Source organism: Artemia franciscana, chromosome 13 (genome assembly GCF_032884065.1).
Source record: "Artemia franciscana chromosome 13, ASM3288406v1, whole genome shotgun sequence".
Taxonomy (NCBI): domain Eukaryota; kingdom Metazoa; phylum Arthropoda; class Branchiopoda; order Anostraca; family Artemiidae; genus Artemia; species Artemia franciscana.
Window position 1 is genome coordinate 47,399,739 of NC_088875.1, and position 21,429 is coordinate 47,421,167.

Here is a 21,429-nt window from a genome sequence, read left to right on the forward strand (position 1 = left end):
TATCTAAGAATTTTGATCCAGTGACTTTGGGGAAAACATGAGCGTGGGAGGGGGCCTAGGTGCCCTCCAATTTTTTTGGTCACTTAAAAAGGGCACTAGAACTTTTAATTTTAGTTAGAATGAGCCCTTTCGCGACATTATAAAACCACCGAGTCGATACGATCACCCCTGAAAAAAAAAAAAAAACAAAAAAAACACGCATCCGTGATTTGTCTTCTGACAAAAAATGCGAAATTCCACATTTTTCTAGATAGGGGCTTCTACAGGAGGGTTCTCTGATACGCTGAATCTGATGGTGTGATTTTCGTTAAGATCGTATGACTTTTAGGGGGTATTACCCTATTTTCTAAAATGAGGCAAATTTTCTCAGGCTCGTAACTATTGATGGGTAAGAATAATCTTGATGAAACCTATATATTTAAAATCAGCATTAAAACGCGATTCTTTTGATCTAACTATTGGTATCAAAATTCCATTTTTTGGAGTTTCGGTTACTATTGAGCCGGGTCGCTCCTTACTACAGTTCGTTACCACGAACTGTTTTATCGATTATGAGCAAGCTTTCGATTCTGTTGATAGAACAGCGTTAACAAAGGTCTTATCGTTATATGGTATACCAGAAAAATACAATAAAGTGATTTGTGCTATTGACGAGAATAATACTGCTGCGGTTAAGGTAGGAAATGAGGTTAGCAACTGGTTTTGTATTAAATTAAATAAAAAAAATAATTTTTTTAGCTGAAAGTAAGGAGCGACATTAAAACTTAAAACGAACAGAAATTACTCCGTATATGAAATGGGTTGTCCCCTCCGCAATCCCTCGCTCTTTACGCTAAAGCTTTTAATTGTTTTAAAAAGCAGAATTGTGGCAAAGAGTCAAACTTTAGCGTAAAGAGCGAGGGATTGTGGAGGGGACAACTCATTTCATATACGGAGTAATTTCTGTTCGTTTTAAGTTTTAACGTCGCTCCTTACTTTCAGCTAAAAAAATTAGTTTTTTTTTTATTTAATTTCTGAACGTTTTTGAATTAATGCATGTTTGGTTTTGGCTCTCCGCACATAAATTATTAAAATGAAATTTGTATATTAATTCTTTTTTTGGCTAAATGGCTTTCTCTTAGTTTTGATCAGAAGATTTTGAGAAATAAGGGGTGGAGAAGGAGGCCTAGTTGCCCTCCAATTTTTCGGTTACTTAAAAAGGCAACTAGAACTTTTAATTTTTAACGAACGTTTTTATTAGTAAAAAATATACGTAACTTAAGAATTAACTTACGTAACAAACTTTCATAACCTTATATTTTTAATATGTATACGAGGGGGTTTGTACCCTCGTTAATACCTCGCTCTTTACACTAAATCGTAAGTTTTGTCCCGATTCTTTAAGAATGACCCCTGAATCAGAAAGGCCGTAGAATAAATAGTTGAAATTATTAAAAATACTTTAGCATAAAGAGCAAGGTATTTATCTCCTCCTAAATACCTCGCTCTTTATGCTAAAGTATTTTTAGAACCCCTCATATGCGTAATAATTTCTGTTCGTTTTACGTTTCAATGCTACTTATTCCTTTCATTTGAAAAAACGTTTTCATGTTTATTTTTCATTGTTTTCTTATAGTAATGCTAGAGAATCCTGCGCCCTTTTCATTGAATTTTTCTTCCCCCATGAAAGATTCCTCCAAGGAAAGATCCTCCAACATAGCCCCTCTCCTCAGCCCCACCCCCAAACAAAAAAAAATCCCCCTGAAAACGTCTCTACACTTCCCAATAACCATTACTATATGTAAACACTGGTCAAAGTTTGTAACTTGCAGCCCCTCCCCCAGGGATTGTGGGGGAGTAAGTCATCCCCAAAGACATAGTTATTATGGTTTTCGACTATGCTGAATAAAATGGCTATCTCAAAATTTTGATCCGTTGACTTTGGGAAAACAATGAGCATGGGAGGGGGCCTAGATGCCCTCTAATTTTTTTGGTCACTTAAAAAGGGCACTAAAACTTTTCATTTCCGTTAGAATGAGCCCTCTTGTGACATTCTAGGACCACTTGGTCGATACGATGACCCCTGGGAAAAAAAAAACAAACAAATAAACACGCACCCGTGATTTGTCTTCTGGCAAAAAATACAAAATTCCACATTTTTGTAGATACGAGCTTGTAGATGAACTTCTACAGTGGGGTTCTCTTATACGCTGAATCTGATGGTGTCATTTTCGTTAAGATCCTACGACTTTTAGGGGGTGTTTCCCCCTATTTTCCTAAATAAGGCAAATTTTCTCAGGCTCGTAACTTTTGATGGGTAAGACTAAACTTGATGAAACTTATATATTTAAAATCAGCATTAAAATGCGATTCTTTTGATGTAGCTATTGGTATCAAAATTCTATTTTTTAGAGTTTCGGTTACTATTGAGCCAGGTCGCTCCTTACTACAGTTCGTTACCACGAACTGTTTGATCAGGAGTTAAGCAGGGTTGTTTTCTATCCCCCTTTATATGGATCATTTTGATGGACTTCGTCTTAAGGAGCACAGGAAAGGCAATTGGAGACCACGGAATCAAATGGGGAGGAAAAACGCTCCTGGACTTAGATTATGCTGATGATTTAAGCATATTAGATGAAAGTGTGGGCAAAATGAATGAATGTTTAGAGGTTTTGCGAGTTCAGGGTGCTAGAATAGGCTTGAAAATTAATGTGAAGAAGACTAAGTCACTAAGGCTAGGAATAAGTGAAGATGAAAAGGTGACGTTGGGTAACGAAAAGATTGATCAGGTTGGTAGCTTCACTTACCTTGGTAGTATTATTAGTAAAGACGGTGGGAGCAGTGAAGATGTTAAAAATAGAATAGCTAAGGCTCAGGGTGTTTCTTCATAGTTAAAAAAAAGTTTGGAAGAATAGAAAGATAAGTCTACAAACCAAGATTAGAATATTGGAAGCTACGGTGATGACAGTGGTCAAATATGGCTCTGAAGCATGGGCGCTCCGAAAAGCAGATGAAAATTTACTAAATGTTTTCCAGAGAAATTGCCTACGGATTATTCTGGGTACCCGGCTGACTGACCGTATTTCAAACAGTAGGTTGTACGAAAAATGTGGTTCAATCCCGCTTTCTAGGGCTATAATGAAAGAAAGGTTGAGATGGCTAGGCCACGTTCTGCGGATGAGGGATGACAGATTGCCGAAAATAGTCCTTTTTGGACAACTGTCTGGGGCTACACGGAAAGCAGATCGTCCTTGTCTGGGTTGGGAGGATGTCATAAATAAAGATTTAAAGGAAATGAGAACTTCGTGGGAGGGTGTAAAGAGGGAGGCCTTGGATAGATTAGGTTGGAGGAGGAGCTTGGGTAGCTGTGTTGGCCTCAGGCGGCTTGGTGCTGCAGTGAGTTATTAGTAGTAGTGGTAGTAACAATGAAACTTAAAACGAACAAAAATTATTCCGTACATATAAGATTAAAATTTCGTTTTTAATTTTACTGAATCAGATTGACTCCTGGATTTAAAACCCTGAAATCAGTTCCTAAAAATGAACAATAGCTTGCTGAATTAAGTGAAAAATAGCTTGCTGAATCTGCAAGTGAACGAAAAAAAATATTCTAATTCTTAATCAATTAGTTTTTGCGGAAGAACAAGATGTAGAAGTTTGTTATTTCAAAAGAATTGCTCTAAAGTTTTTCCCTACCGATGATTCCTACTAGTATAGTTTAATTGATATCACAACTTTCATGCCAGATCCTGAGCCTTCAAGACAGACTACAAGACAAGCAGGACACTGTACTTCTCTTGATCTATCAGAATTTAATATACTGTAAACACAGAAACAGTACTTTTCTTAATCCTTGTTTTACACATTTTCCCTTTTGTCTTCCTATTTTTGTGTTTCACCCCATAATCACTATTAGATAGCATATTTTTATATCAAGAAGTTATATTAGGACCTGTCCCAAGCATGGATACCACTTGTACCATCTATAGAGTCCAATGCCATATTTGGGACAAAATGTAGGGTTGAAAAATTAACGCCTTTGCTTAAAAAATGAATGAGCTTCCAGTTTTAAATCTTGGGGATAACTTTCTTAGTTAATGCAAAATATGCTGAGAATTTTTTTTCTTATAACAAAGCACGAGGGAGCTAGAGGTAAACAAAAAATAATGTCCCAAGTACGGATACTCTCCCCTTCATCTTTTTTTTATTTTTAGCTCACTTTTCGTTCTGGGGCAGTGGTGTATTCAGCTAAATACCACTGCTCTTGGTTAATATGGCATAAATAGAGCTAAATTAATCCATTAAAATTTGAAAATAGTCTACGGCACTTACTTCATCAATTGTCCCGCTCAAAGCTAACTGATAGTGCAAACTATTAAGTACGAATATCTCCGTTAGTGATACCAAAATATAAACACATTTTACTAGATGTTACCATGAATAAAACGGATATAAAACGGCGTAGCCAAAAAAAAAAAAAACGGAAGTCCACCGAAGGCAGTATTTTTTGAGTGAAAATGCAAAGATAGTATAATTTTGAAAAAAAAAATCTTATTTACAAAATGGGCTGATTGGAAGAATTCAGTGCGTAATCACATCAAAAAGACCCCCAAATAGTACAAATCCGTCTCATATGATAACATCGATGTCTGCAAAAGACTGTAAAAGAACCCAGATTTTGCTTGCATCATTTGATTGTTACATGTCATTTGTAAAGTTTCTCATAGACTAACTGTCATCAGGACCATATTTGCTCAAACAATTAATAAATTTTATCGGTATGGTCTGAGAACCTTGACTAAGCAGTTCAAGGAACTGGAAAAACAAAAATTGTTAAAGTTCTTTACCAACTGTACATTCTAATTAATTTGTCAACTTTCAGTAGATCCAAGGGCTAGAATTATGGTCTGCCAAATCAATTCTATTCCTTTTTTTATTTACCCTAAAGATTCGCTTTTTAATTTCATCCCAAGTGTGCCAAGTTGTTCTTGCACCCTTGGTCCCAGAGTGACATTCAACACCTATGCATACACAATATTGCCGTGCAAAATTACAGAGCCAACTGACCAAATGTCGCAGTAGGGCCGACTTTTTATACTATATAAACAATAAGCTTATATAAAGGTCATCTTTATTGATACATAGTAAGGTGCATTGACAAGGCATTGAGAGTTGGTATTTGTTACTTAGCAACAATGAAACTTAAAATGAACAAAAATTATTCCGTATATGAGAGAGGCTGCCTCTTCCAAAACCATCGCTCGTTACATTGAAGTTTTTCTAGTGCTTTAAAAAAGCTTCTTATTCCAATTAAACGGCCACTGTGTTCTAGCAGTCGTTCTTAAATGATTGAGCCTGCCAAACTTAAGCGTAAAGATCAAGAGTTGAGGAATGCGCAGCTCTCCTCGTATACGGAATGATTTCTATTTGTTTGAAGTTTAAATATTGCATCTTATTTTCAGCTGAAAAAACTTATTTCATATTTATTTGCTGGTTGTTTTTCAAATCATGCGGTGGAATCAGGCTCCCCTTCCTTTGAAAATTCCTTCTCTCCACGGAGAATCCACGGAAAATTTTGATTGTTTTTAAATTATGCTAGAAATATTTTCCTCCTTTAAAAAAGTCTTCCCCCCCCCTCTTATCCCACAGTAGAAAGTTGCTCCCGCAGAAAAATCCCTCTGGAAAATTTATCATGTGAAAAGCTCCCCATGAAGATTTCCCCCCGCGATAAATCCCTTCCCGCCTACGGAAGGATTCTCTAAACAATTCCAATCGGATGAAATTTCCCTAGAGGTATAGATATCGGACCTTTAAACTATGCACAGTCAAATGACTATATTAAAATTTTGATCGGAAGTCATTAGAGGAAGCGGGTGAGGGTTGCCTTCCAAATCTTTTGATAACTTAAAAAGGGCAGTAGAACTATTAATTTCCGTTTAAATTGAAACTCTTCTAATCTTCTAGTACCATTGGTTTGATACTATCACCTCTGAGGAAAAAAGAGATAAAAGAACGACAAACACATCCGTGATCTTTCTTTTGGCAAAAAATGCAAAATTTCATATTTTTGTAGAAAGGAATTGAAACCTTTACGACAGAGTTCTCTTGTGCTCTGAACCTAGTGTGTTTTTCGTTAGGATCGCTTGGCTTTTGGAGATGTTTCCCTTTTTTCGAAGATTAGGATCGTAGCTTTTAATTGTCAATACTAAACCTAATGAATTTTATATACTTGGAATCAGCATAAATAGCTAATTCTTTTGATGTATTAATTTTTATCAAAACTCCTTTTTTTTAGATTTTTGGTTGCTATTGGGCCGAGTTTTTTCTTACGTACAGTTCGTTACTGCGAACTGTTTGTCTAATCTCACTTTAATGCTATCATAACTGGTGCGATTCATCAGGTTAGACTGACCGAGGGTCTGTCAAAGAAGTTGTTTTCAAGGGTTAATTTCACATGTTATATACACTTAATTATCGACTACGTTTTTACGGAGCTAAGAAAAATCCATCTGGTTTTTTTTTTTTTTCTAAATGAAATACTCAAGCAGTACTTGGGCCGTTTCATCTAGTTTTTACAATTCAAATATGGTTTGGCTAAGGTTTCGAAATTTGATATCAGTGTTTCCTGTGATATATCAATATATAACAATTCAATTGATGTATATATATGTGTATATATATATATATAAATATATATATATATATATATATATATATATATATATATATATATATATATATATATATATATATATATATATATATATATATATATATATATATATATATATATATATGTATATCCCGCAAAATAACTAGGACACTAGCCGACTAAATTTGGTAAAGATGCAACAATCGTCTCTGGTAAATGCCCTGATGACAAGAATTTAGAGATTCCTTTTTACCCCCCAAGAGGGCAGTAGGCCTATACTAACCTAGTTCGTCCTATTCTAATAATCAAAAATACGTTTTTTTTGGTCCTAAATGATTTCAAAAGCTCCATAATCTATTTAATGAAAAAATAGGAATTCGGCTCCTATCAAAGAATAGAAAGTTAAAAATCGAAGATATCTTTAATGAATTAAATTTTTGGGTTCAAATCATATTCAGCCCTCATTAGATTTATCAAATAGGACCTCTTTTTTAACTATATTGTCGAAAAATCTCGTTTTTAATCTTACTGAATCAGATTGACTCCTGGATTAAAAATCCTGATATCTGTTCCTAAAATGGAACAATAGCTTGCTGAATTTAAGTTTACTCTGCAAGTGAATGAAAAAAAAATTCTAATTCTTCCCAAATTAGACTGATGAATGCTGTGAATCATAAAAGCGTATATTCATGCCATTCTGCTATATGCTAAAATCTGTAATATATTAAACTCATCGTAAACCTTGTTTATGTTCTGTAAGCATAGCATGTTGACTTAACAATTATGTGTCGTAAAGAATATACTAAATCTTGTTGATCAGTAAACAGCATATTTGCCGCCGTCATAATTCTCGGTACACATCGCTTCCAAGGGGTTACCCACTCTGCACCTCCTTGAATATCTCTCTTAGCGTCACTTGTTCCAGCAAGCGTGGTACACCTTGCATCCTGCTTAGGCGCGCTTCTGGCACGCCTTGTGTTCCTTGGGCATGCGTGGCAGGTGTAAATGGTTTGTGAAATTGTCCTACCCTTGGCGTGGGATTACGAAATGAGAGTTGGGCCAGTAACAGTCTTGAAGCATCTGATGGTACCCATAATTTGTGGGTATGTTCTCCTCCAACAGTACATATGCTTTGTTTAATTTTTCATCTTATTTTAACTCCTTCAAGGGCCAAGCACGGAGTATTTTGCACACATAATTTCCTTTTAATCGATCTGTGATTGTCTACTGATCTGAGTGAATCAGCCTCAGACACACCATAAATTAGTTTCATAGACTTTATGTTTGATTCGCATTACTTATTTCATTATTTATTTCGCAAATGCTTTAGTTTACTCATAGATTTATAAGTTTACCTGAGCCTATCCTTCATTAAAACAAAATCTTTCATACGGAAGTAAAGAGTGACTTGGAACTTCAAAAGGAAAAAAATATTGCTTCACCGACTACGCACGGTATATTAAGAAAACTAGCTCTAATTAATTGACTCTTGATATTTTCCAGTGTCTGGAGAATTCCAAAAAATTAGGCTTTGCTGAAAACACAAAACCGACTCTAAGAAAAAACAGGATGTTCTCTTAGGAGCAGACCATTTTACGACTTCCTGCTTACAACAATGACTAATTTATAAGTGTCTCAATTGTCATTCAGGGACCACTAGAGTGATAAATTTTAGTATAGCCTGCACTTACAATTCTCTAAAACTGAAGCAAGCTCAGTTTTCAATAAAGCGTCAGTTTTTAGAATTCCACAGATATAGGAAAATATCACGAGCTGGTATTCGAGCTGGTTTCGTAAATTTATCTTCTGAAATTGGCAAAACAACAGTTTTTTTTTTGGTTTTAATTTTCAACTTCGCACTTTACTCCGGGAAGAAAAGCTTTGTTTTTTAAAATTAATTTTTACTTGTTTTTTTTTAAATTTACATAAATGAATTCTACAAAAGATATTTGTTTAGCTTGGGCGATGAAACTAAAGAAGCCAAATGTTTTTTTTTTTTTAAACAGCATTAAATATAGGTTTTACTTATAAAACTTTCGCACAAGATACATGTAACTTTGTCACGTGAATTAAAACTCTGAGGGGTATGTCACAATAGCTATCTTTAAAAATTTTCACATAAGGCATTCAATTATTTTCATAAAAATAGAAATAAATGAATACCGTTTTATTTATCAAGCACTTTTTACCTAAAGCTCGTTAGTTTAATTTTCGCTTAATAGGGGAGGGGGAGAGGGAGTATAATAGGGGGGAATATGATTGGTTTTCACTTAATAAGGGTGGGGGAGAGTAATTATGTTGGAGGGGGATCAAAACCTTCTATTTTGGGTTTTAGACCATGAAAAATTGATCGGATATTTGCCCTCCTTAAGCAAAACTTACTTTTGGGGTACAAGATGGTGTAGAACCCCATTCCGCTGTGATTTGTCAAGATGGTGGACTCAAAACCTCCTGTTTAGACTTAAAGACCATGGAAGATCGATTGACTATCATGGAGTTTTCCTTTTCTAGGGACTGACGTTCGGGGGCATAAAATGGTAGAAAGCATTACTTTGCTATGGCCTGGTCTCATTTTTTACTCAAACTAACGATTTTCTTTTGTACTGGCCCTCTCCCAATATTTATTATGAATGATTCGATACTATCACCCCTGGGAAAACAAAGAAGAAAAAGATACAACAGTGCTTTCCACACAAAAAAGTGATTTTTCGTGTTATTCAAGGTGTGAGGGGATGTAATTCTCCGGTCAAGAGTCTTTGGTACATGGCAATTTCAGTGGCACACTTCTCACTTCAATCCGACACCATTATTGAGGGGTTTTAAGCTCGATTTTAAAATTTCCATGAATTTGTTTTTGGAATTTGTACTATGAAAATTATTCGAGATAATGCTTACCATTACAAAATCTGCAACAAATGACAATTTTTTCTCACGAGAAATGTTTTTTTTTAACGCGTTGTTAAACTTGGTCCGTTCTTTACTATGTTGGAGCTGTCGTTGCAGCCATGATACTTGCAGTTTTTTTTTATGTGAAGTTCCTCATTTCTTTTTAAATTTTAAATTGGTGGGGGCGCGAAGCGCCCCCACCAACTAGGTGTTGGGGTGGCGCGAAGCGCCACCCCAACAGCTAGTATTATCTACAAGCTAGTATTATTAGTATTATCAACAGCTAGTATATATAAAAATAAGTTGTCTGTGTGTGTGTGGGTCTGTCGGGTGACGTCATGTTTGTGTGTTGACTGACGTCATGTTTTCGACTGACGAAATTACAGACCGGGACATCGGGACACAAATGACGACCGGGATACCGGCACATAGGGAATATAAATGACGACCGGGACACTCAAAGAGAAAGCGACCGGGACACAAGGAATGTTCGATTAGCAATCACCATCAACAAAGCACCGGGACACAAATGACGACTGGTACACAGATAGTATAAATGACGACCAGGACATAAGTAAAAGAAACTAAGAAACTAAAAAAAAGGTAAAAACTACAAAAAAACTAAAAAGAAAAAAAACTAAAAACTAATAAAAAAAACTAAAAAAAAACTAAAAAAGAAAAAAAATAAAAAAAGGAAAAAAATGACGGAATATAAATGACGACCGGGACACAGGGGCACAACTATAACGGGGACGCCGGGGGGCACAGGGGGATATATAAATGACGACGGGGACACAGGGAATGTTCGATTAGCAATCACCATCAACAAAGCTCAAGGGCAATCATTAGAATCATGAGGTATAACTAAAAAAACTAAAAAAGGTAAAAAACTAAAAACTAAAAAAAAGACCAATTCAAAAACGAATGTATATACAGACCGGGACACCGGGACAAAAATGACGACCGGGAAACCGAGACACAAGGAATATAAATGACGCCCGGGACACTCAAAGAGAAATTACAGGCTGGGACACCGGGACACAAATGACGACCGGGACACAGGGAATATAAATGACGACCGGGACACAGGGACACAACTACAACGGGGACGTCGAGGGGCACAGAGGGATATATAAATGACGACGGCAACAAAGGGAATGGTCGATTAGCAATCACCATCAACAAAGCTCAAGGGCAATCATTAGAATCAAGAGGTATAGATCTGAATACGGATTGTTTTCCCATGGACCATTATATGTTGCATGTTCAAGAGTCGGTAAACCTGACAATCTATTTATATGCACAGACAATGGGACAGCAAAGAATGTTGTATATTCGCAAGTTTTACGTAGTTAAAAACATATATATATATATATATATATATATATATATATATATATATATATATATATATATATATATATCTATATTCACAGGTGGGACATAGGGACACAACTACAATGGCGCGTAACTAATATGGCGCGTAACGACTTACGCGCGGGGGGGCTTGGGGGGCGCGAAGTGCCCCCACCAACTAGATGTTGGGGTGGCGCGAAGCGCCGCCCCAACAGATAGTATATATTAATCATTTCATTAAAAATCAAAACATCACATTTTTCAGCATCTAGGGAAAGTCCAATATCACTGTAGTTTTTACATATCTCCAAAAAACATTTTTCTAGCCCACTGATAGTCCTACCAATATTAAAAACGTCGTCTGCACAACATAATATCGACAAGTCAGTACCTTTATATATACAGCACGAAGAAAGTTGGCACTGAGCTTGCAGCGTTGCATTATTATAAACTGTGGGAGAAGTAACCGCACCCTGCTTAACCCCAATATGAATTCGTATATCATCAGTCAGCAAATTGCTTCCAGGTATACGTATTTTTGCTTCCATATGGCGGTACATGTACAAAAGAGGTCTAACTAAGTCTAGCGATACACCACGGTTCAAAAGCTCATTCATTGCTTGGGGATGCAACAACGAATCAAATGCTTTACTAACATCGTATGTTCCGTGCGCTAGAGTACCACCGGATTTATCTGCATCGATCAACAAATTGCACAGACATTTTAGAGCATGGAAGCAACCAAGCTTAGGCTGGAAGCCAAACTGGTGAGGAGGCATGTAGCAGATAGAACGTAGGCTATTAATTATAAGTAATTCAAACACCTTCGCAAAGACGCTTAAAACAGTCATAGGTCGATACGATGAGCATTCAAACGGATCCTTCCCTTTTTTTAGAATCGGTGAAATAAGACCAACACAAAAAGAATCTGGAACTATACCGCAGCAAAAAAATCATTTGGTACAACAAAGAAAGATGACATATAAGCTCATCAGATCCATTTTGTAAATGAAGGGCGCATATGCCATCATAACCCGTAGACTGTCTTTTGTTCAGCTTTCGTATAACAACACGTAATTCACTAGAGCTTACTACAAAGGTACCCGGTCCAGGAGTACGTAAGCGATTATTTAAATCCGTTTCAAATTTCTTGAGAATGTTAACGTCAGGTTCGGTGAACTGACTTTTGAAATATGAATGCCGCTGGTACTAACTAATTGTAATTTTGATTTCCCGAGTTTTATTATTTGCCAAACGCGTTTTCCATAACTTATTAGGGTCATTCGCGATCGATTCCGCAATTGCAACACTTTGGCCAACCCGGTGAGCTTTGAGTTCCTTCTGAAATTGGCGCTTAGTAAGTAACCGTAAAGTATTTACAACTCCGTTTCTGTACTCAGTGATCAATTCAAATTTTACAATATAGTCACTAATAATCTCTTAGGCCTTGAATATTGAGTTAACGCAAATTATTCATTTGTGTGAAAAAAGAGGTCCATGAAATACATAACTTTTTGTTAGCTGTATTTTGAATGCGATCTAAGCTCTTTGTTTGTATTATAGTTTTTCGATAAACTTTTTCTTTTGAATTTAGTCATTGCAAAATTTGGGGTGGTCCCAGAAGTTTCTCTCGAACAAAATAAATACTTTTGGTCAAAATATCGGTAAGTTCTAACAGTATCTGTAAATATTCTTAGGTTCATTTTGATTTTCTTTCTTCCCATCATCTGAATACCGTTGTTGTAAACCCTTCGAAACATTACAGATGATGTGTCTCCACGAGTTTACTTTTTTATTAAAACTAATTATACACCTTAAACACGGTTTCAGAATACGCTATATTTTTAAAACAAACTTTATTCCTGACCTCCAATCAATTTTGTTAGTTCAAAATACGTTATTCCTATAAGTAAAAGCTAATGCTTTATTGTTTTATCCCAAACCACAAAGCATAACACTGTCCATGCTGTTCTTTCTAAAGTTACCAGTACTACTACTACTAACAACTCGCTTCAGCACTAAGCCACCTGAAGCCAAAACAGCTGTGCACACTCTTTTTCCATCCAATATATTCAAAGCCTTTCACTTTACACCCTTTTAAGAAGTTTCAGCCTGGCTTAAATCTTTCCTTGCGGGCTCCTCCCACCTTATTCGAGGACAACCTGCTTTTCCTTTGGTCCTAGATAGCTGGCCGACAAGGATGACCTTTGCCAAATTATCATCCTTGATATAGAGAGCATTTCAATTACCATCTTAGCCTTTTTCTTATTATAGCCATAGAAATCAGGATTTAACCAAGTTCTTCGTGTAGCTTACTGTTTCAATTACTGTTGGTCAAACGGGTACACCCTGTCCTTAGACAAACTTTCTAGAAAAATCTAACAAATCCTTCTTCGTCTTTCGGAGCACTCACACTTCAGACCCACACTTGACGACACTGTCATCACTGTAGCTTCCAATATTCTAATCTTTGTTGGCAGACATTTCCCCCTTTTCTTCCAAAATTATTTTCACCTATGAAGAAACGCCTTGGCTATTCTGCTTTTAATATCTTTACTGCACCCATTGTCTTACTAATAACATTACCTATGCAAGTGAAGCTGTCCACTTCATCAATCTTCTCGTAACCCGACATCCTCTGTTCACCTTCACTTATCCCAGTATTAGTGTCTTATTCTTTTTAACATTAACCATCAAACCTGTTCTTTTTCACTGAACTTTAAAAACTCCAAAATATCATTCCTTTTGCTAACATTTGCATCTAGGATGTACAATTCATAAGCATAGTCAAAGCCGAGGAGAATTTTACCTTCCCATTTGATTCCATATTCTTCTATAGCCTTTGCTCTTCTCCTTAGGATAAAACTATTAAAATGATCTATATAAATGGGTATAGAACGTTACCCTGTTTAACTCCTGAATCTGTACGAATCCAACTACTAACGTTTCCTTACTAAATGGCAGTAATATTATTCTCATGCATTGATCTAATCACTTTAATGTATTTATCGGGTATTCCACGCAAGGAAACGATTTTCGTTAAAGCTCTCTTATCGGCTGAATTAAACACTTGCTCATAATCTATAGGACTGAGGACTAAAGGGGTCTAACGTCTCAGACACTTCTCATTTATTAAATTTGGTCGGCACACCCTCTCCCCTCCCTGAGACTAACATGTGGGCCGTTTTATGACCTACTGTTTTTGGTCGTAAATAGATGTTTATACCAACAAAATTTGAACAATCTATAACCGTTATTGTTTTCTTTTTCTATACTAAATTTACCGAGGCTAGGGTACCCCCTGTTCGTTTTTCTACCCATCTGGGCATTAAAATCACCGAATAAAAATGCCATATTTTAGTTTGGATCCACTACTATCTCCATCAGTCAGTTTTACGGTGGTGAATACTAATATGACTGATACCCTGCACTTTTTATTCGTGAAATGAGCACCTAACGTTATATGATTAATACCTTCCCAACATAAACAAGACTTTGCAGCTTCCTTATTCATTCTGAGCCTTACTCCCTGCCTATGCACCCCATATCTCCTAACTGAATAAAAAAATTCTATATCACCTAATTTCATGCTTCCTAACCCCAGGGATATGAGGTTTTGAAACTTATAATAATTTCAGTTCGAAGTATCTGAGTTCCTCAGTCAAAATCTCGATATGATAGTTCTTTTTTCATGTTTTTACATTCCAAGATGCGAATTCGTATTATTTAAGTCATTGAAATTAGTAGAGCATCAGGAAAAGCAGTCGTCCTAGAACCAGTGTAGGACGGGGACCAGTACAACTCCTTAAATCTACACGAAGAGAATAAGCCGGCTTAGAACCGAATAGCAGGAATTCCCTAGGACATCAATGAGTAGAGGTTCTATGCAATCCTGGGCCCATCTTGGTCAGAACATTTTTTTCTGCGCTTGGGGATCAATAAGAGTTGAAATTCAGAGCAAGCAATCTCAACCCTATTATACCTGACCCATTATATATTTATGCCTACAAATGTTATGCTACTATGGGGAGTCAACCCTTGAAAATTAACCGAGTTACGAAGTAATTTTTCAGCCCAAAAAAGCCCACCAAAACAAACAAAACCTAGAAGAATCAAGTGCAATTGCTGTTAAAATCAAGCGCAATTGCTGAGTCGTTTACTAGTCGGTGCCACTCCTCAAGGTCACTCTGCAATGCTGTTGCAGTCACGGTTCTGACTAGGCAAGCTCATGGAACTTCCACCCTGATACCACTATGATGCCACGCAAGCAAGAATCTCTCCTCGAGAATAGAGATCTTAGGTAGGATCATATGTCGGAGTGGAGATCTCATCCCATCTCAAAGTACCCAAAATAGCTCAAATCCGTTATACCCAGCCTAACCTTGTCAAGGCATTCTTCAGGGACTCAGCAACAAGCCATATTTCTAAAATTGCAGCATGTATAATCTAAGGCTAATCAAATACATGATCATCTATACAATCTAGATATAATACATACACTAATACATACAAAATATACAATACATAAATCAATACATACAATCAATGAATCAAAATACAACAGCTATCAGTTGTTTCATATTTATTTGGTTATAAAAGCAGTTCAATTTAATATCTATAATCTACTGATTATCACAAAACCCCTTATCAACAACTGCTAAAGTAAGTCTTTGCACTGTATTGTTATTGATGATCACTGCCTAACCACTTGCACGAAGACAAATTTCATTAAAACAAACATTAAAACTCAGAATATGAGGAATGAATAGGAATGACGCTTTCCTGATAAAACAGGCCCAAGGAATGATATACGCACTTTTGTCTTTGACGGGACACTACGTTAAAAAAAACTTTTTAACATGTTTTTTTCTACTGTATGCTAATATTTCACTCGAAAAGCCATTTATTTTTCGTGGGTAGCGGAGGGTGGGCTTGACTGTTGTTTCATTTAATTACCTCTATAGGCTAAGCATCTACTACTTTTCCTGATAATATCTATTCTCCTTATCGTATTTTTTATTACAAAATTCGAAGCCTAAAAACGTGAGATTGAAAAATATAATCAGAGAACTTTTGTTATAGGAGGTGATGACAATGACGCTCGTATTGAAGCTGGCTCTTCTAGTCACCATCTTGATCAATAGTTTGGTATCATCAGAAATAAAATGCCCAAATAAATGTGTATGCATGGACACTGTTGTCAGATGTATGTTCGCACAGTTAGACAAGGTGCCATCTGTTCCGTTGGATACAACTGTTCTGTGAGTTTTGTACAGGTTCTTAACTCTTTCCTTGCCAACTTTTGACCATACTCTGAAAGAAGCTTCATTTGAAATGTATAGTTTTAGCCGGTTTCCTTGTTGTTTTTTATTTCTTGTATTAAGTTGCTTCCCTGAAGATACAAAAAGAATATAGGCCAGATTCTTCCTCAGTTGGGATCCATTTATCCCATTCATCCAATGAAAAAATTCCATAAGAAATGTTTTGCCAATCTCCAGGTTAGTTGCAAAACTTCACCCAAAATTTTGCAGTTGAAATCTGACTTGGAAATGAGAAAACTTCATATCTTGATCAGCGAAATTCTTATATTTCAAACGTCCCCACAAAGATTAGAAGTAAATTTCAGCAAGCATGCAAGAAATACCTTGGACCAGTGTCCTAAAAATATTTACTGAAAAATTCAAGTCACGATGAAGATACAACATGGTTTAAAGTGCATAAAAATGCTTTATTGACTGGTACTCGAGAAGAAATCAAACTTACCATTGTTAAAAATTTGAAACTTCCTAGGCCCCAGATGCTGGTCAGTCAAACCTTGTATGAACAGAATTTGTTAATGTCAGTAGATCGCTTTTTACCACAACAGCTTTAATGTTGTTTCTCAGGAAGAGCTAGGTAAAAAAAAAAAAAAAAAAAAAAAAAAAAAAAAAAAAAAAAAAAAAAAAAAAAAAAAAAAAAAAAAAAAAAAAAAAAAAAAAAAAAACAGGGCTTACCATCGGCACAACAGTAAGCTTGTGCTAATTACGTGCAAGACATTTTGCTTAATAATGCGGCTTCATGGTATTAATCGTAGTGATATTTTAGGTTCTGTTTTTTGTGCAGTTGCTCTCCTGCATGTTCTGAATCCTGCCCTTTTTTCGAGATTTTAAAAGCGGTGGATTTTAGGGTTAAAAGAGTATTTGTTGGGGAATTAGTTTTTTTTTGTTTTTTTGGGGTATTGGAGTGGTTATAGGGCTGGAGGGAGGAGCAGGTTGAACTGTTGGAGTGGAGGAAGTTGTATTTGGATGATGATTGTTACCCAGGGGGTGTTTGAGAGAAGGTGATTGTCTTTTTTCTTTTATTCCTTTCATTATTATTTTAATTAGTGTAGGATGCTTTTAGGAATATTTATGTTTTTTTTATTATTATTTTAAATTTAGGATGTCTTGAGAAATGTTCGTGTAGTTAATCGCTACGCGTTAGCAAAATTTAAATTTTTGCGTGATTTATATCTGAAATAGTTTATATTTTTGTTTATTATGTAAATTTAAGTAAAAAAGTAAAAAGTAAAATAAAAAGTCTGAAAATGTTATCCAATCATTTCCCTTTTGCAATCATACTATTTACAATCATTTCCAATCATTTTATTTACAATCATTTCCCTTTTTTCAGAACTTAAATAATGTTTGATATTTTGTTTGTTTTTTTCCTTACTTTTTCAAACTTTTCAATCTGTGAGCCGAAATTTCGCTCCTTTGAAGCCATTTTACCTTTGAGATCAGAATATTCCCTCCGTACCTGATGGAAAATTCCTCTGACCTTTGTCGAGACTTTTGCCAAACTTTGATACCGTATCCAGCTGTATCGAAATCAATTTACCTTTGAATATTAAAGAAAAACTTATCTTCTTTATCTCTAGTTTCATCGGTTATATCTTGAGTATCAAGATACAACCAGGATTGTTAGTTCCGCAGAGCATCATTTTTTGTCTGAAGCAGCACTAATTCTGAATCATTTTCTGGTTCTGAAGCAGCACTAGACTGCTAAGGTTTCCTCTTGATTGGTCTGTAAGAAATCAAAACAATAACAGATTAATTTGATTATGATATTAGAAATCCATCTTCAACTGCTTGGTTGGCTTGGGTTTATTTTTTCGGAGGGGCTGGGGCTCCCCATATTGAGTTTAATATAATATAGGTAAATATTTGTTGATTTTTCGAAACCTGTCAAGCTTTTATTGTCTGACTAAGTCCCTAGAGGAGTGATTCTTCCACGTTTTATGTCATTATCCTCTTTTGTCTCTGTTTTATCTATTTATCTCTTTATATTTTATGTTTTTTTTTAATCTAATCCCAGACATGGGTTAGATATTTTTCAATGTGAAATAATAAACACACACTTAGCTACAGTTAAATGCACTGTCTTTGTTTTATTTTTTTATTAAGCTCTTATTTACAGGAGTGCCAATTCAAGTAAATATAGTGAGTGGGAGCAGGAAAATATAGTGAGTGGGAGGGGAACGGGAGGGGGAAATGTGTATTTGAAAATTAAAGGGGAAATTTTGATGTTTTTTGTTGGATTTTTGAAATGAGAAAAAAATCTGACTTTCTCAGAATATAGTCGAGACAGATTTTTAAAACTAAAATAGACGAACGTTTTTTTAAAATAGTTTTCATAGCATAAAAAGGATACTTTGCTATGCATACAATTTGATTAGTCAGGCAGTATCTGACTCTTCCCAAGATCTGAAAAGGTGGATCTGAAGGAATCCCTTTTGATCATACGTTGGCCTTTTAGAAATCTTTACTGTTGTATAGCCCTTCACGCTAGATGAGCTGTAAAAGAAACTAAAATTCAAAGTACGCCTCTCAACATCCGTACTCTTTATTATTAACTTTCAATTACTAACACTAACTCCTAATAATGTTATTTTTAATTCATCACAAGGAAGGCCGCCACAATATAAAGTTTCAAAATGATGCTTTAACTGAGATGCTAATTTATGTCTACCATCCCCATTTTATTGTAGCATATGAATTTTAATAGCCATGGAAACACAGAACAACACAGTCTTCAAAATTTTGTATATTTCCTGAATTTCTATCAAACTTATTGAAATCCATTGTTCTCTTTTTATTACTATTGACAGTTGATCTTTCTCGTCCCGAACTGAATATCTTTTTTAAAATATAAACGTTTGGTTTATTTTTAGATTTATTGATGATTTATTTATTTCTATATTCTAGGGATCTACGGTTCAATAAAATACAACACGTTGGTGTCAACGCTTTCAAGAGACTGAAGAACCTAAATACACTGTAAGCTAGACAAAATTTTATATCCACTGTCCTTTCTAGTAACGAACTAGGTCACTCCACAACGAAATGGCACTGTGTTCCATTTTTGGAAATTATGTTTTGGGAAAAAAAACAAATGGGAGCGAAAGTTCTTGGATAGTTAAAAGAAATTCGGCTGAAAATCAAACAGTTCGTGGTAACAAGTGTCATTTTGATCCGGCTCAATAATGACCAAAACTCTAAAAAACGGAATTATGATGCCAATAGACTCATTAAAAGAATCAAATTTTTATGCTGGTTTCAATTATATAAGTTTTATCAATTTTAGTCTTATGCACCAAGTTACGAACCTGAGAAAATTTGTCTTATTTCTGAAAAAAGGGGAAATACCCCCTAAAAGTCATAGAATCTTAGTGAAAATCACACCGTCAGATTTAGCGATTTAGAGAACTCTACTGGTAGAGGTTTCAAGCTCCTATATGCAAAAATGAGGGATTTTGTATTTTTTGCCAGAAGAAAGATCACAGATGCGTGTTTATTTGTTTTCTTTTTTTTTGTTTTATCCCCCGAGAGATCGTATTGACCCAGTGGTTCTAGAATATCGCGAGAGGGCTCATTTGAACGGAAATTAAAAGTTTTAGAGTCCTTTTTAAGTGACCAAGAAATGGAGGGCAACTAGGCCCCCTCCTACGCTCATTTTTCTCGAAGTCATCTAATCCAATTTTTGAGGTAGCTATTTTGTTCAGAAGAGTCGAAAAATCTAATAGCTATGTCTTTGAGGATGACTTAATTCCCCACAGTCTCTGGAGGAAGGGATGAAAGTTATAAACTTTGCCCATTTTTTACAAATATTACTGGTTATTGGGAAGTGTACAGACACTTTCAGGGGATTTTTTTGTGGTTTGGGGGTTCGGAGGGAGGGGCTCACATGGGAGTATCTTTCCATGGAGGAAGTTTTCATGGGAGAAGGGACATTTCAATGAAGGGGGCGCCGGATTTACCAGCATTGTTTAAGAACGATCAGAAATTAAATAAAAAAGAAGTATTTTCAGCTGATAGTAAGGAGCAATATTAAAACAGAAATTATCATGTATATGAGGGGGTTCGCCCTCTTGTCAATACCTTGCTCATTACGCTAAAGTTTTTTTTTAGTACTTTCAAAAGATCTAATTATTCCAATTAAAGAGTCTTTGGGATTCAGGGGCCATTCTTAAAGAATTGGATGACAATTCGAAACTTTATCCTAAAGAGCAAGATATTAACTAAGTTTTAATGTTGCTCCTTACTTTCAGTTGAAAAAACTTGTGTTTTTTAATTATTATCTAAGATTGAATAGTTTAGCTGATTGTTCAGTTAAAAGACATACAGAAAGACAGATATTTGTTTTAATCGAAATGTTACTTCAATTTAACTTGTATCTAAACAGAGAAAACAATTTTTATTCGTTTTCTACTTCTATTTCTGTTGGTTTACGTTTCATTTATTTATTCAGGGTAGCTTGTGTAAAAGTCGTTGTTTTCTTTGCCAAGATCATTTTGTCCCACGGACTTCTGTTAAGAGTACATTGTATAATAAAAATTTTGCATGTAAGTTACGTGGTAATGTTAATTGTAGAACAACCAATGTAATTTACCTATTAGAATGTTTTGAATGCTGCCTACAATATGTGGGAGAAACAACTAATAATATATATAAAAGATTTTCTGGACATAAGACAACAGTTAATAACGAAAAAACTAATAACAATCTAGTTCAACATTGTAATAATGGTAAATGTTCCATATCAGATATAACTGTCACAATTTTAGAAAATTTAGAATTAGAAAATTTAAATAAAGAAGAGAAGAATAATAGACTACGTAAACAGGAGGATTTCTGGATCCATACTCTTGGTACAGCTTATCCTTTTGGGCTAAATGATCGTGTAGCAAAATATGGTGACATGTCTCATGTTGTTGTTAAATGTATTGATGGTTTTATGGACCATCCTTCTTTTACTTTTCCTACTAAACGTAAAAAACGATCGAGAGGACATAGGAAAAATAATAGAAAAAATGAATTAGATGTACATATGCTTTCTATAGATCTATGCCAGCTACTTGAATCTAGGGGTATGATTTCTGTAATAAAATGTCTAAATAATTTATACAAGAGGAGTTTAATCAAACTTTTCTGGATTGTTAAGAAGAATACAGCTCTTGATTATAATTTTAAAGTAATAAGTGATACAATTTGCATTCTAACTAAAACGAAATTTATTTCAAAAAAGAAAAAGTTCGA

The 21,429-nt window shown here is 35.3% G+C and overlaps 1 protein-coding gene across 2 annotated transcripts in view; it reads left to right on the plus strand.

Moving 5' to 3' along the window:
- The window catches only part of LOC136035020 (peroxidasin-like), a 326,937-nt gene that overhangs the window by 3,429 nt on the left and 302,079 nt on the right, over nt 1-21,429 (plus strand). For both annotated transcript variants that reach the window (XM_065716607.1, XM_065716606.1), the window contains exons 2-3: nt 15,956-16,134; nt 19,099-19,170. In XM_065716607.1, coding sequence (XP_065572679.1) covers nt 15,962-16,134; nt 19,099-19,170 — 245 coding nt within the window. In that variant the 5' untranslated portion in view covers nt 15,956-15,961. The remainder of the gene's footprint in view (nt 1-15,955; nt 16,135-19,098; nt 19,171-21,429) is intronic.